This window comes from Cebidichthys violaceus, unplaced genomic scaffold (genome assembly GCF_023349555.1).
Source record: "Cebidichthys violaceus isolate CVI_PGR_0920_01 unplaced genomic scaffold, fCebVio1.0.p SCAF_2, whole genome shotgun sequence".
NCBI classification, from domain to species: Eukaryota; Metazoa; Chordata; class Actinopteri; order Perciformes; family Stichaeidae; genus Cebidichthys; species Cebidichthys violaceus.
In genome coordinates this window covers 21,348,926-21,363,925 of record NW_027176372.1, presented here as the reverse complement: position 1 = coordinate 21,363,925, position 15,000 = coordinate 21,348,926, and the positions used below count along the sequence as shown (strand labels likewise).

Sequence of the window (15,000 nt, the reverse complement as noted above, 5' to 3'; positions counted from 1 at the left end):
TAGTAATTCCGTCTGGGTGTTCAGTCACTTCTTAGTGAATTATAAGTTAGCTAATCCTTTGATAGTTTGGTAATTGTATATTTATTGAATCTCCTCCTGATGTACTTTTTTTTTTTTTTTTTTGAACGATTGAACAAAGTTAGAGACCTAATTCATAACAACTTCAGACATTGCTAATGATCGTGGACAGTAATGATCTGTTTTAACCCTGAGCTGCATTGGTATCGAGAGACATTCACTAAAGCTAATAAATATAATATTGACTGTAAATTGTTCAGAACGAACTATTAATATTGGCTGATGTCACAAAGTCATAACAAACTACCTCAGGGTCCAAAATTCACTTTTTGCTCCATCTGTCCAAAGACAGGTAACAGAAAAACATGTAAAGGGCCGAACATATTTTTAACTGCCCATAAACTGCATGAGATGCAATTAAAAAACAACAAGTGGGTTCTGCTTGTCTAGTACTAGCAGCTCATTATATTGGCATTGCTGTCATTCAAAAAAACAATCTCATCTCTCCTCACTTCTCTGTCTACTCCGGCATTGAGCTGCCACATACCTGCATTCTCTGCCGTTAACTCCGGATCTTATCAACACTCTTTGTTTTTACTAATTCAGAACCAGGTTTGAACCTTACCCGAACCTGGTGTGTTTAATGTGAAGTGAGCACTGTTCAATAAATAGCCTTTGTGTTTGCACACCCCTTTACTTAAGATCCTTAAGGACACATACTAATACCACACTGCAAAAGTAAAAGTGAGTATTATCATTATAAGTAAAAGCAGTCGTCGTGCAGTAAAATGTTCCCGGTCAGTGTTTTAATATTTTGTTTTTGTATTAATTTACAGCTACGTTAATATGCATGTTGCACTTTACTCCCAAAAATCATTTCAAACACTCTGAAGTCATCAACAATTCTAAATGTTATCCTTTTACTTTGTTATAGTCATCTATAGTGGGGTTTTTCCCCTCATGAAAAACACACAATTCAAAGGAAATAAAGGATTGTATTATTATGGATTAAAACAAATCTTGAATTATGTATTATACGGTATTTTAAACAGGTCATAATTCATCTCTGATGTCTATTTATGTTGCTGTGAAAACATCTTCAAACGGCTGGATTTATTCAGGTTTCACACATCATGAAAACATTAGAATTTACCTTTCAGGTAGATTCTTATTTTCACTGAACAGAACCTGAACGCATCATAATGGAACTGACTCTTGTCGATTCTCTGATCAGTTGTTTACAATGTAACACTGTCAGAGATCTGTGACTGATGTCCTGATGGCATATGTTACTGAATATTGGCGGATAACGCTGTCAGTAAAACTTTATTTCACACTGTGATGATAAACTGGGGGGGGGGGTCCGTACCTTCCGATGCCTTGTTTCCTAATGCTCATTCTCTTCTTCACGTTTCCATCATGACCTCTGCTCTGGAGTGTGAATAATTAATGGTTCCTCATAATGTTTAATGTTTTCCTCGGCGAGCACATATCTATCATTGAACCTGTACACACAATGAGTATCTTTGCTTGGTGTGTGTGTGTGTGTGTGTGTGTGTGTGTGTGTGAGTGTGTGTGTGTGTGTGCGGCGAGATGAATCTTTGGCCGGTCTTTCCTCGAGCGCCCGGGCCTAGAAAAGATACAGAGAGAGGTCTCAGAGTTGTTTGGCCAGTGCAAACGGTCTGCGAGTTAATGAGGTCGATGTGGAGAGGCAGGTGCAGTTTGGATCGGCTACTTGAAGAGAATACTGAGTATTTTCTGTTTTCTATTTTTTTTTTTTCTCTCCGTTGACCAAATCCAGACCCTGGCCCAGCAAAACCCACTCATGAAAAATGTACAATTCAGAACCTGAGGCATCTGTTGTGATTGAATAAGACATGAGTGGAACTCGTACAGAACTAATCATTTTTTTTAATTGCTACGTCGAATGTTTCAGGGAATGCTCTCATGGCGTTGGAAGTGAATCCGACCAGCAGCCAACTGTCAGCCAGTCCAGCACACCCAGCACCAGCCACAGCAGCAGAGAAAACAGGAGCACCACATCTCCACCAGACACCATCGAAACCATGAGGAACATTCTGGATGCAATAATACCAACGCAGGTTTGCAGTTTTTATTGTCACCATGGTTTGGATTTCTTTATGTGACGATTTAATATATATATATATATATATATATATATATATATATATATATATATATATATATATATATATATATATATATTTTTTTTAATTTATTTTGATGGACTTATGTTTGTAGAAGGATAAAACTATTTAATTGTAAATTGATGTAGTCATTCATTCTGTGTTTCTAATAGTGAACTGCTGTCAGTCTTCTTCATTCTACCACTTAGACTGTTTAACTTCCAACTCGCATTTGAAAAGGACGCTATAGCTGAAGAGAAAGACGCACACAGATAAAAAAAAAAAAAAAAAGATCTATTGACGGGAGACGCATATGTTGCAATACCTATACAAGGTCAAACCAGTGAGCACAATGTGTAGGCAGTGAGCTCTAACTAACACAAGGCCATGCTGAGATCAAGAAATTAGATCAAACTTATCAACTGGTAGAAACAGGGCAAATCAAATGAGGAGTTGATGTTTTATTCCCCTTCAGGAAACCTGCAGCCCTTCAGGTCAGGAGCACTTATTCCAAATGAATCACGCCGTGGGCGCGACATTACCTTTTGTCCACATGTGTTTGCTGCAGAAGGAGAAACAGAGAGCCCACCTTCATTACTAAGTGACGATGAATGGTTCACAGCTTCTGATTACTTTATATTTGTGTGCATGTAAACATAATCAGTGTATGACTGGAACTTCTTTAAGTTCCCTTGAAGCGGTTACGTTCATTTTTGTAGAAAAGTTCTTAATTAAATAAAGAAAAAATCTTTTTTTTTATTGTCAAGTATTAAATTCTCACAGGATTATACAACAGGCTATTCATTAAAACATGCTATATAGTGATACATGTAAGTCTCGAGATATGAATGACGTAAATCAGGATAAAAGATTTTGGCCATACCGCCCAGCTCTAGTACATATTCAGTGGAAGAGTAACGCTCATCCGTGGCACAGTAAAGACCACCTCTGTACATCTTCCAAGCTGGGGAAAAAAACAACAAGCAATAATTCTTCAAAGTCCAATAATATACAGCCATGTTTCTCACACAGCGACCGTCTCATAAAACAACAACATCACGCAGTCGGACTGTCACCTTTGCCCTGTTTTTAATCCCAACCTTCAGAGCTGAAATGAACCCCGACACAAATTACCATCAGTCTGCTTTTCCACAATGAGTTATGATAATCACCTGTTTGAAACGCGGCGCATAAAATTATGTCTTTCTCTCCTGCCAGGCCCTGGGAAATGAACTACTAGTGGGCCAGTCCACCCTGTCATCCAACAGCCTCTCAAACTCTGCTTCACCTCCCAGCTCATTGCTTCAAGCTGCCTTCAGCCTTCTGTCGCTGCTCCTTCATCTGCTCAACAATGGACACTAAAGACTGCAGGGGGAGCGTGCTGAGGACCTTCCTAGTACCAAGCAGATGGGAGGACCAGTCGGTTCAGAGGGGGGGGGGGGGGAATCGGACCGCGCGGCGTTACCGCTCCAACTAAAACATGTACAGCGATTCTGTTTCTCTATTTTTGTGTACCCAAGTGGTCCAGTTCCACCTGCCAGTGTTCTCACTCAGACTGTGGAAGACCTCTGCAGACCCGAGGCCAGTCTGTACATTTGTACATTGTCGTTGCGATCAAATCAAGCCGAAAATGAAGTCAGAGTGTCGCTTTTGTGGAATAACGCAGCTCTAAGCTACCCCAACTGTATCCATTTTCAAGAGTTATTATGAAAATATACTGCAGATGTGTATGATACAACAAGACATGAAGTTCGTCAGTAACCTTGAAGATTTGTGTTGTGCAACAGAAGTGCTTATTTGAAATGGTGTAAGTGGTCGGAGTAAACCAGTGAACTGTGTTTGTCTTCTCTGTTCTCAGCACACACAATGATTGGAAAAGCTCCTTGACTATATGGGCTTCAATACCACTCTCTTCAAGTGACTGAGAGAGTTTCTGATGAATACAGGAATTTATGGAGAGACAGATGGACTGAATAGAGTTGCTTTTGCTCAGACATCCAGGACAAATACTATGATTCTTAGGTGTCCAGCAGCACTATCTAGAAATCATGTGGCAAATCAAGAATACACAAGATAAACCTCCACATTAATTGTCCTCTGCGTCAAGACCGTTGACCTTTGTCAAACTCGATCACACCACTTTATCTATTATTGCTAAAGCTACAGTAGGCGTTCATAGAAATAGTCCTGGATCTCTATCAGCAAAGACGAGCTTCTCCGACTGGAAAGGAAAATAATCAGAAAAGCAGTAACGTTCTTACCTGTAGCTGCTGTACTATGTGTTTGTGAGCATAATACCCTTTTTATTTCTCACCGTGTCCGTGAACATTGCTGCGGGGGGGGGGGGGTGTCTCTGAGTGTTTGTGCCAGAGAGGGATGTGAATGATTTGACGTTTTTTGAGCGACGCCGGTACGGTGCCCCGTTTGAAACGAGACAGTTATGAATGATTCAGTATTTTCTGTTGTTGGAACGTGCCAGTGAATTCTGAACAGGACCAGAGGTGCTGCAAATAAAAGTTCTCAGATCATTATGTTTACACATTAGCATCATTCAACCTTTCTTGTGACAAATGCTTCGTTTGGTGCGGCTGAAGTACGTCGTCTGAGGAGACGGAAGCAACGCGACCGGGATACATGGTTACCTAAACTAACTAACTAACGTAGTGAGTTATTTTAAATGAGAATATAACTGGATTCACAGCCTAATTCAGCCATTTATGACTGAAGATCTTCTCTCAAACTGATCTGTCTCACTAAAAGCTCATCAACCGCTTCACTTCAGAACTACTGAACTTATATCCTGCTTTTTTTCTGGACCTCAAATGAAATCTTTTAAGAAACAAATGTAGACCCTTCAAGCCGTACAGCATAACACCTTACAAGTACCGTATGTGATAGCATTTTAATTTATCCCTTATTTGACAACTTCCACTATTTTAAGCATTACTTACTCTGCAGCTCAGACAGGCAGGCAGCAAAAACTATACCAGAATTATGGACAGGAGTAGCACCATGACTGTCAGTTTCACTTGTTTCTGCTTCCACCCAGAAGGTAAAGTGATGACTTAAAGTGGCTAATATCTGCTGACAATCACCTTTAACCCTCCACTGTTTCACTGTTTACGTTTTTCCTTTTGTTTGCTGGAAACAAACAATTAACGGGACTCTAGTCTGGATAATTAACGCCTGATTGTAACACAGGATGATGTAATTATCTTCTTGTTAGTGTTGTTAAATGTGAGGCAGAAAACTAACAGCGCTGTCGAGGATCACGACAGCGTGTCAGGGAGAAGAAAGAAATACTGAAAGCAAACCAATGGATAAAAATGAAAATTGACATACAAACCATTTTTTAAAAACAACATAGGCTTAAAGGACAATGCAAGTGACAATGCAAACTTTTTACAGCATCATTTTACAGTTTTGATGTGTCATACACACAATAAAATCTGTGTGTTGAGCTAAATGCTAGCGTCAGCTAACAACTAGATCAAACAACTATTTAAAACTTTAAAAATAACCTAAAACTACGAGCTAAAAATAACCTAAAACTACTGTATAAAATCCATAACTAACCTACCAAATACTATAAACACACTATGAAAAACTATGAACATTTACACTAAATTATAAAAGGCGTCGATCAAATGTTCAAAGGGTACAGATACACACAAAGTTAGCTTAGGTTCGACAATGTTGCCCAAAATATTCAAGCAAGCAGCAACGCAGCAGAAGTACACTAACCACCGGCTCCGCAGCGCTACGATCCAGAAACCATCTGATGCACTTCTTGACACGAAAAATGACGGTCATAAGGTGCCGAATATATGAAACCTTCTCAGCAGAGCTAATGGCAAGCAACACACCTCGGCCTACAAATAAAGGCAAACCTCGAAGCCTACGAGCATTTATCAAAGTCATCCCACTGACACCCGTTGCTCAATTAATGGCAACATACAAATAATGTAAATTAAGAGCCAAATAATGAAATCAATGTAACGTTAGCCTGTGATGGAAAAATAAATATGCTCGCTGCTAGTGTACGTTCCCCAGCAACCGCCTCAGGATGTGCAGCCAGCCAGTCCAGGAGGGCCGATTTTATTGTGAACATTATTACTTATTAATAAAATACTATAAAAAAAAAAATCTGAATGTTTCTATAACTTTCATATTGCTGTACTCGAGGACCGTTTTACGAAAGCAATAGCTGACTTCAGACCAAGATATGTTGTGACTGTTTCACAGTGTTTCAGCCTGACGCAGATCACAACTAATTCATTTTTAGCAGTAATAAAGTCGTTTGGGGGTTTAGTTACTCTGCATAAAATACAGAAAAGCAAAAAAATTCTCACAATTAATAGGCACGAGCCAGAAAATGATTGGCTCTTTTGTTTGGGTTCCACAATGGAAACAACGACTGCCGTCTTCTTTTTGCGGTAGATAGCTAACTAGCTAACTAGCTTCCTCCCGCATGAAAACAATGACAAAAAACACAGATAGCTTTCTCCCGGCAGCCAACTAGCTAGCGGGAGATTCGTTTTTTTTGGCAATGCTAGCTACCCGGGCTAAAACAAGACGGCAGTCGTTCAATTTTAAATTTGGTTCCAAGGTCGTGAACCCAACCGCTCACAAAATGGTTCCATGCCTTTAGACTCTTGTACGCCTTCATCTGGCTGTAGGTCTGGAGGACGAGGTCATTTGTAATGCAGATCGCCATCACACCGGGCAAACCGGTCAAGTTGTGGGAAAAAAAAAGAAGAAAAAAAAAATCGCTCTTCTTCATCTTGTAGGGATCACATCCAATATGGGTTTCTATTTTTGGGCGATAACTGCTGCGTTGCAGGTTCAACCAACCCTTCTGTGTATTCACTTTCCTCCACTTCCAATTCGCGCTGTATATAGGTTCTTCACTTCCTGCCCTCCATCTCATAATAGTCACGTGATTGCAAACACCTTAAACTCCCCCACTAGCTGGGTATTTCACGCCGTGATGCTAGTATGACCTGACATTGCAAGATGTAGGTATTCAAGTATTTATGATGGGCTCCAGGGCTCCGTTTCAGATGTAATATGATACATAGTGTGTTTAGGTTCGTCCATGACCTTGTTTGAGGTAAAACAACTGATGTAGCTTTGATGCTCAAAGATGGCTCACTGCTTCATCATCAGCACTAAATGGAGGAATTGTCTGGGCAGGTAAAAATATCATGACACAGAGGAAAAAAAGAGAAATATAATGCTGACCATGCTTCTTTCTTTTCTTCATTCCCTTCTCATATGCCTTGTATTTTTCTATAAATTTATATTATCACTTGGATTTATTTACCCCCATCCCCTTTGCCCTTCCATTCACCGCAGTCTCTAGCTAATGGTGGCTTTGAATCCACCGCCGATCAATAGCAACAATCAAATGTTGCTCAAGGGTGTGGAAACCTCTTGCCATTTACTACTGGATCATTTTACCCGCAACATAATCAACAAACTTTCACGACTTGTACTTTCACAATGCAGTTCCTGGTTGTTCCCCCCCCCCCCCCCCCCCCCCCATCTCTTGTGTTAGGTGGATGAATTGAAATTGATTCCTCCCACTAATTGCTGTAAACACGGCATCAAAGTACAGGCAGGGCTCCTGACATATGTCAACTTAATTGTCTCACCGCTTTCCCCTCAAACATAATGACTTGTTAGTACCTGCAATATGATTTCACTCCCAATGAAAAAGCGTGATTAAAAACTCACCGCAATCACAAACAAAAGCTATTCAATGGCCACTCTTAGAATGAGAAAGAACTGTACTACGGAAATGAGTAACGGTGATTATTAAATAGCGGAGCAACAAGAGGCTTTCCACTGTTCACTGCAAGTGTTCTGCTGAAGCAAAAACAATTGGCCGTTGTTGCGAGATCTCTTATTAGAATGTCAATTGTAATAGTTCTTTTATGCGGAGGATCATGAAGGTCTCTATGAAAATTTAAATACGGCTTGTTTTCAGACCTTTTTTTTCTACTTAAGCATACGAACACATAATGGCACATGACAGCTGAAATTAGCTTCAGCCTATTTACGACTTGGCAAAGAGGATGAAATTAATACGAGTAACAATTGTATCCATTATTATAACCAAACGAAACATGCAGCAGGTTATTAAGTGTTGACATTTTTTTTTTTTATCTACATATTATGCCTCTGTCTCGGAGGCTGTAATCCCCAGAGAGGGGCTTGTGTACTCAGTTTGGTTTTTAATCAGTGTATCACAGTAGTAATAATCTGTCAGACTCCACTGCAACGAGGCAAATCTAATGCAAAGCCATTATCACACCACAGTGTGACATTTATAATCCAAAATGGATATCTTGGTTTAAATTTAGAGGTAGAAACGATGCTTCGTATGTTTTGTGTAAAGCAGACTTCTCTTGGGCTAATGTTTAATCATGACTAGAGATTTTACAACCAATAACCATAAAACCTCCTCGCCATGTTCCCCTTGCTCCGCTAATAGATTCCTCTATTTGCACACGTGCAGTAGCGCAGATTTGAAGAAGAAAACTGCGTCTTTCGATCGCCACGAAAGTGCCTCCATGAGTTGAAAACGGCGTACACTCCAGATGTACGAGTAAGTTCACGTTTGTCAGCTCACATCTGTATTTCTATGCAAGTCTGTGTGTTCATGCGTATGTGTGTGAAGCATGTAGGCGTATGTCTGCAGACATCTGTTTGTGTCTGTAATCTGTGTGTCCATGCATATCTGTGTCTTTGTGCGTTTGCATGAATGCACATGCACACATTTGTCTTGTAAAGGTAATTTTTTTTTTTTTCCCTTTCTCTTTTTTTTTTACCTCTCATCCTACGGTTTGTTTTCTGACTGGAAGAAGACTCGGTGTTCCTACAGTAATACACCGTGTACATGCGTTTTGAGTGTACAAATGGACAATTGTATGTGAGCATCTAGACTTAAATCTCACAGTGTATGAATTCTTGTTACAGTTGCCAGCAGCTGTACAGTAAAAAAAAAAAACAACAAAAAAAACGCCGAAATGTTCCCAAGCAGGAGAGCGTCAGAGTGGGAGCAGCTGTACAGTAATGACTGCCCACTATTCACCAATCGTTCACTGGCCTTTACCCCCAACGGACCCCTATGAACGGGCCCTCGTGGGATCCCTCTAGATTGGTACTGGAGTCCTCCCTGTGGAGACCATTTTCAGAGCAAATACCCCTCCCCCAGAGGCACTTCCACAATTATGGCCACAGCATTTCATAGCGAGCTAATTTATCGCCTAAAAAGTAGAGAAATGTGTAACAGTATTCCAGCCCAGCGTCCAAAGGGATTACACCACGTAATTCTGACAACCGGAGGAATGTCCGCTATTCGCTCTGCGTCTAGCTCGGGCTTTGGCTTCCATTAACTTATGGAGGGACATATTTCAGACTTTAGCTCCTCCGTGTTCACCAGCAGGTGGGTAATTGTGCCCGTCTGCTGTACTGAGTCGATTGCGTATAGTGGGTTTATCAGAGGTTTTCTTTTTTTGTTGCAGAAAACAGCTGCGACTGGAAACGAGTTTGAAGCAATGAGACCAAAGCAGTAAAGATGCAGACTGTAAAAACCAAACAACGAGCGGAAAGACACTAAAATGTCAGGTGACCATTCTCTTGGTTCATCCCTACGAGGAACACCTTTCACTTTGCATGTAGTCATTTGGTCAATTGAAAAAAAACAAAAAAAACCTTAAACAGCAGTGTTAATCATGCCGTAGTTACCATTTGCAAATATTGTAGAAAGAATGTTTTTAAAAGTTGACATTGAACTAGAGCTGCAACCAACAACTTTTAACTCTTAATTACTTTGATTAATTAGATAAAAAAGGCTTAATTTTGTATCTATTTTTTAAAACTCATTACCAGCGTCTTCTTGTACAACGCACTTCTACAACGACAACAAAATGAAAGCAAATACGTTGGCACTGGGGATGCAGCCATGCACTGAGAATAAAAGAGAAATGTGACTCATATATTTTCAGATTGTGCTCGATTTTCGAAGCAATTAAGGATTCACTTTCTGAATAATGGCATGAAAAAAAAAAAAATCACAAAAATCCATAACTTACATACTTTACGTCGTATACTCCAGTGTCTCTTCAAAGCCGTGTCCGTTGAACGATGGTAAAATTCACTGTCAACCACTATGTCTGTTCCTATACCGTTCAAGGGTGGGAAGATTTGAGCGTTTGCAGCTCTTGATAACAGCCTGAAGTTAAAGACGGGGAGCGTGGCAGGTTGTCAATTTGGTGGAACATAATAACATATGGACTGCAGGCATATATATGTGTGTGTGCCTGTACTGTAGACAAGCATCTCAAAATATCAAGAGGAAATTGGGTTCAAACTGACCTCCAGTGCAGTCCAGTTACTTTGTTTCCTCTGCAATACACTGAATAAAATATATAATGCTACTTTTATCTGAATGTGCAGTTACAGCTCAAACAAAGGCATGGTTTGCCTTACAGCTCGAAGCAGGAAGTACTCACCCTTTATGTATTGATAATACATCGATATTGTGATATAAGACTTCATATCGTCTTAGATTTTGGAGATTGTAATATTGTAATAAGGCATAAATGTTGTCTTTTCCTGGTTTTAAAGGCTGCGTTGAAGTAAATTAATGTTATTTTTGCTGTTCCTTTATTTACCTGTACCCACTTAGTCATTATATCCACATTATTAATAAAAACCTCATTGTGTAAATATTTTTGTTGAGGCACCAATGTTCAATCCAAATCGCAGCAATATCGATATCGAGGTATTTGGTCCAAAGCGTCATGATATTGGATTTTCTCCATAGCTCTACCCCCCCCCCCCATCCCATAAAATCTATATCCCTGATAGTGTGATAATACAGTGCAGGGACCAACTACAGATAAGCCAACTGGCAGCTCTGCACTTCTCAACCCTTTTGACATTTCAAAAATGCCATCTCCAATCATCCCTTGGCTTAAATCATGTCCCACAATCATGAACGCCGCCGCCCTAAAATCTCTACAGGACAGCTGTTTGACATGAAGGCAAGTATTGTACAAGGATATGTGCAAAGATAGAATATATAGTTACTTCAGTCTGCATTTTAAAAAACAACACATTCCTGATTAAAACAATAACAAATTAATTAAACTGTGAAAGAAGTGAGGTGAATTAATCCAGTGCAAGTATCAGATATGTAAACAATAATCTCTGCTTTATATGCAATATAAATATAAATGTTGAGACTTCGAGGCTCATACTTTAAATTACATTTTAGTCATTTAAACGGCTGCTTCTGCCTTCACAGTGGCTTACAGTGAGTCAGTGTGTGCAGCTGGCGACCTCAACTACAGACATTCAGAGCACAAAATATCAGAAACTCATCGACCTTCCGTTGAGTTACACCGACAATACTCATCCCACGCCTCAATTATACCGATTTTTTTTTTCTTCACTTCCTCATGCACATATTTCCCTTTGTCACTTAAGTGGATTCAATAACATTCAATCAACCAGGGATCACAGCTTTCACCTGTCCCTGGCAGGCAACATAAGCCGTTCGCGGGCACAACGGTCGCTTCAAAGAGCGAGCGCACATTCGCTGAGTAAAACGTCCTTTTTAGGATGAACAGTCCAAGCCTTTCAGTGCTGACCTTAAGGCAAAGAAAACCAAAACAAGGGAACACTGCTACACTGCTGGAGCTCAATATATTCACCGATGGCTCAATCTACAGTTGATAATTCACTTTTTCTCTCTTTTAAACTGCAATGGAGAATATGGAGAAATGTTGTATAATTAAAAAAAACTAAAAAAAACTGAGTGAAGTTGAAGTGCAATAGTTGAATGAAACTCTTCATCCATGGTTATTTCCTTTCCGGTGGGATTTAATTGAAGGGTACGATGTTTTCAGTTTGAAAGGAAGCAGAGGCAACAGAAGCTTGGCCTCTGGCGCAATTAACTGGGTGACCTGGTGTTAAACGAAAAAGAAAAAATACTAAATTACTCACAAAGCCAGCTAGATTCCCAGCCTAATATCAATTAAAGGTCGTTATTTCAAAGTTTGTGCAAAAAGGGTCTGGGATGTGATTAATCATCCGGCATATGGTTCGACCTTACAGTGATACACGTGTTGAAACGGAGCAGTAATTGTGCCGTATTGTGCTGAGCGGATTACGTACAGTGGGTTCATCAGAACTTTTGTTTTTTTGCCCGAAAACAGCTGCCATGCTGCGCCTGAAAACGAGACTGATGAGAGCGGTGGGACTGAACCAAAAATGTCAGCTGATGATTCTCTGGGTTCATCACTACGAGCAACACTTTATTCATTGAATGTAAAGAATTGATCAGAGCAGCTTTAATCACGCAGTAAATAAATTGACATTGGTGATGCAGAATAAGAGGGAAATGTCCAAAAATAAACTCCATAACTTTACGTTATACCGCAGTGTCTCTCCCACATCATTTCAGCTAATTAGGGTGAGCTAAATCTACCGTCTCTGCAAATTTGTGTCCGTTGAATGATGATGAAATTCATTCCCAGCTCGACAAATAGCGAGGCTTTGTCACGACCCTGGACATCTGATATCGATGCATGAGGCAACTTATAATGTCTTTTATGAGACACACCCAATACAAACCCATCCGCAGCGATATCAGACACTCAAAAAAAACGTTCCCGATGATTTAAAGAACTTGAACTTGCGCAGATTTGCTGACATGTCTTTTTTTTTTCCGAGCATTCTGTCTGGTTTCTGCTCTACTGCTTAATGAGACATGCTGAAGGCAACAGGCTGGTGGGTTGAGTGTACGGCGATGTCAGTTCACATCCACCTCTGATACCGGCCGTGCCCTCGCTATCATTGTGGTGAAGTTGTTTCGGACTAGAACAAGCAGCAGTTTGCCCCGAAGAGAAGTCTCCGCATTGGCAAATATATGTGGGCTAGAGGTCGGCATGTTCTCTTTCTGTCTCTCCCTTTCCTACAGACATCCGCCGACTGCTGAACAACTTTTCTACAGCTTGGGTTCCAGATGTGTGAGTCAAGCCAACACCTGCCCGTTGGTAGCATATCACCTTATCCACTCAGCCTTAGTAAAACCACCTTGGAGTTCTTTATCTTTGCCTAAAACAACACCAGGAGTGAATATCATCTCGGGCAACGTTTTGGAGATGCTCTTCATTTATTAAGTATTTTCCTCATTATTACGATCCAGAGATGTGTAAAAACACAGCAGATTTGCCAAGATATCAATATGAATTTGTTTCATTCAACCACCCCCATCTTACACAGTCTAAACATGTTATACTAACACATCTTTGCAGAAAATGTTCAGCTTACTTTCATGATAAAGAGGAAAAAAAACAACGACCTTTTAAAATTAGCACGGGTTAAGCAGCATATGTAAGAAATGAAAACCAGTCTGAAGGGAGCAATTAGCAATCACAAAACAAGGCAACCACTAGAGCACCTGACACAATCAACCCCACTTACTGGTCTTTATGTGCAGAGAAAACATTCAGGACCACTTCTAGCCACAGCCAGTTATCAACATGAAGGCAACCGTCTCATTTTTGAGATCGTGAAAAAGGGAAGAAAAAGCACAGAAAAGAGGTTTGTAAAGACGTTTGTCGTTTGTGTGTGTCTCTAGTGAGAAACAGGCGGCGTGAGAGACTCTGAACTGGGGTTATACTGCCTCCTAATGGACGAGGACTCAAAACATGAAGACCTGCTCACATTTTACAGTTGCTGTTTACTGTACAGACACAGCAGCGTCTCCGACACTGAAAACAAACCATTGCTCTCGGTGCACTGAGAGTTTTGACAGTTTGTGATATTTCAGAGCTTTTAAAGCAAACCTGCCCGAAGCGGAGGCCGTCATGGTAACCCTGGGGGAACCCATACTGAGAGTCCACGCAAGTGCTCAAACATAATTACAAAAGAAATTGTCAAGTTGCATACAGAACAGAAAGGAATGGCATGAGGAAAAAGAACAAATGTAAATTGAATGCATTACGTTGTTTTATGACATACTTAAAAACAGATGAAATGAGCACCTAGAGAAGAAGAAGAACGCTCCTCTTCATGAGGGCAAAGCCAATAAACAGACGCATTATTGTACTTGGCAAGTATGCAATGACCAGTGAAGGTTCTTGCCACATTATTGGTTTGATCTATTATAAGCTCCTGTGCCAGACACTAGATACTGTGTGAATGTAATGTTTTAAATTGTGTTTTATATGTTTGTTTTTTTTAAATAAAATTGATTTTGGCATTGTGACTCATACTCACTCACTTCTGAAAGTGATTTCCTTTAATAGCAATTAATAATATTTGATTCATCGACTTTTCTTTTACATAATTCAGTATTTCCCATTGTCCTTAAATGCTGCGACTTTTGCTGCAAGAGAATTCTGATGGGAATTCAAGGCCTCAATATGAAGCTATTAATAAAAACCAAAAAAAAAAAGGAGAGAAGCTGATATGTTCTCCTTTGCGTGTTTTACGGACAAAAGACTCCCATGCTACGAAGCTGGCAGGAACTGAATCACAGCGAAAACCCACCTCGATCCAACTCCTCTCTCGTTACCTTATTAGTGCTGCCTCACTGCCTCAGGCCCGCTCAACCAGAAAATATGTCACCTATCTGTGTCATTATGTCCCAATTTTTTTTGTGAAGCTGACAATTCCCGTCTATAGCTGCGGCCTATTATCCTGTTCAAACTGGACTGCTGGAGACGGAGCTAAAGCATCTCTGGCGGGGTCAACTGAATCCAGGGTCACTGATTACCTAATTGTTGCTCATTAACTCCAAAGCACCAGTGAC

At 40.2% G+C, this 15,000-nt stretch overlaps 1 protein-coding gene across 1 annotated transcript in view; it reads left to right on the top strand.

Moving 5' to 3' along the window:
- Positions 1–4,731, top strand: part of gfra4b (GDNF family receptor alpha 4b) — a 38,562-nt gene extending 33,831 nt beyond the window's left edge. Inside the window, 3 exon segments of the mRNA XM_068715150.1 lie at positions 1,955–1,969; positions 1,972–2,120; positions 3,384–4,731. Of these exon segments, the coding sequence (XP_068571251.1) occupies positions 1,955–1,969; positions 1,972–2,120; positions 3,384–3,527 (308 nt within the window). The 3' untranslated portion in view covers positions 3,528–4,731.
- Positions 4,732–15,000: the final 10,269 nt, after the last annotated feature.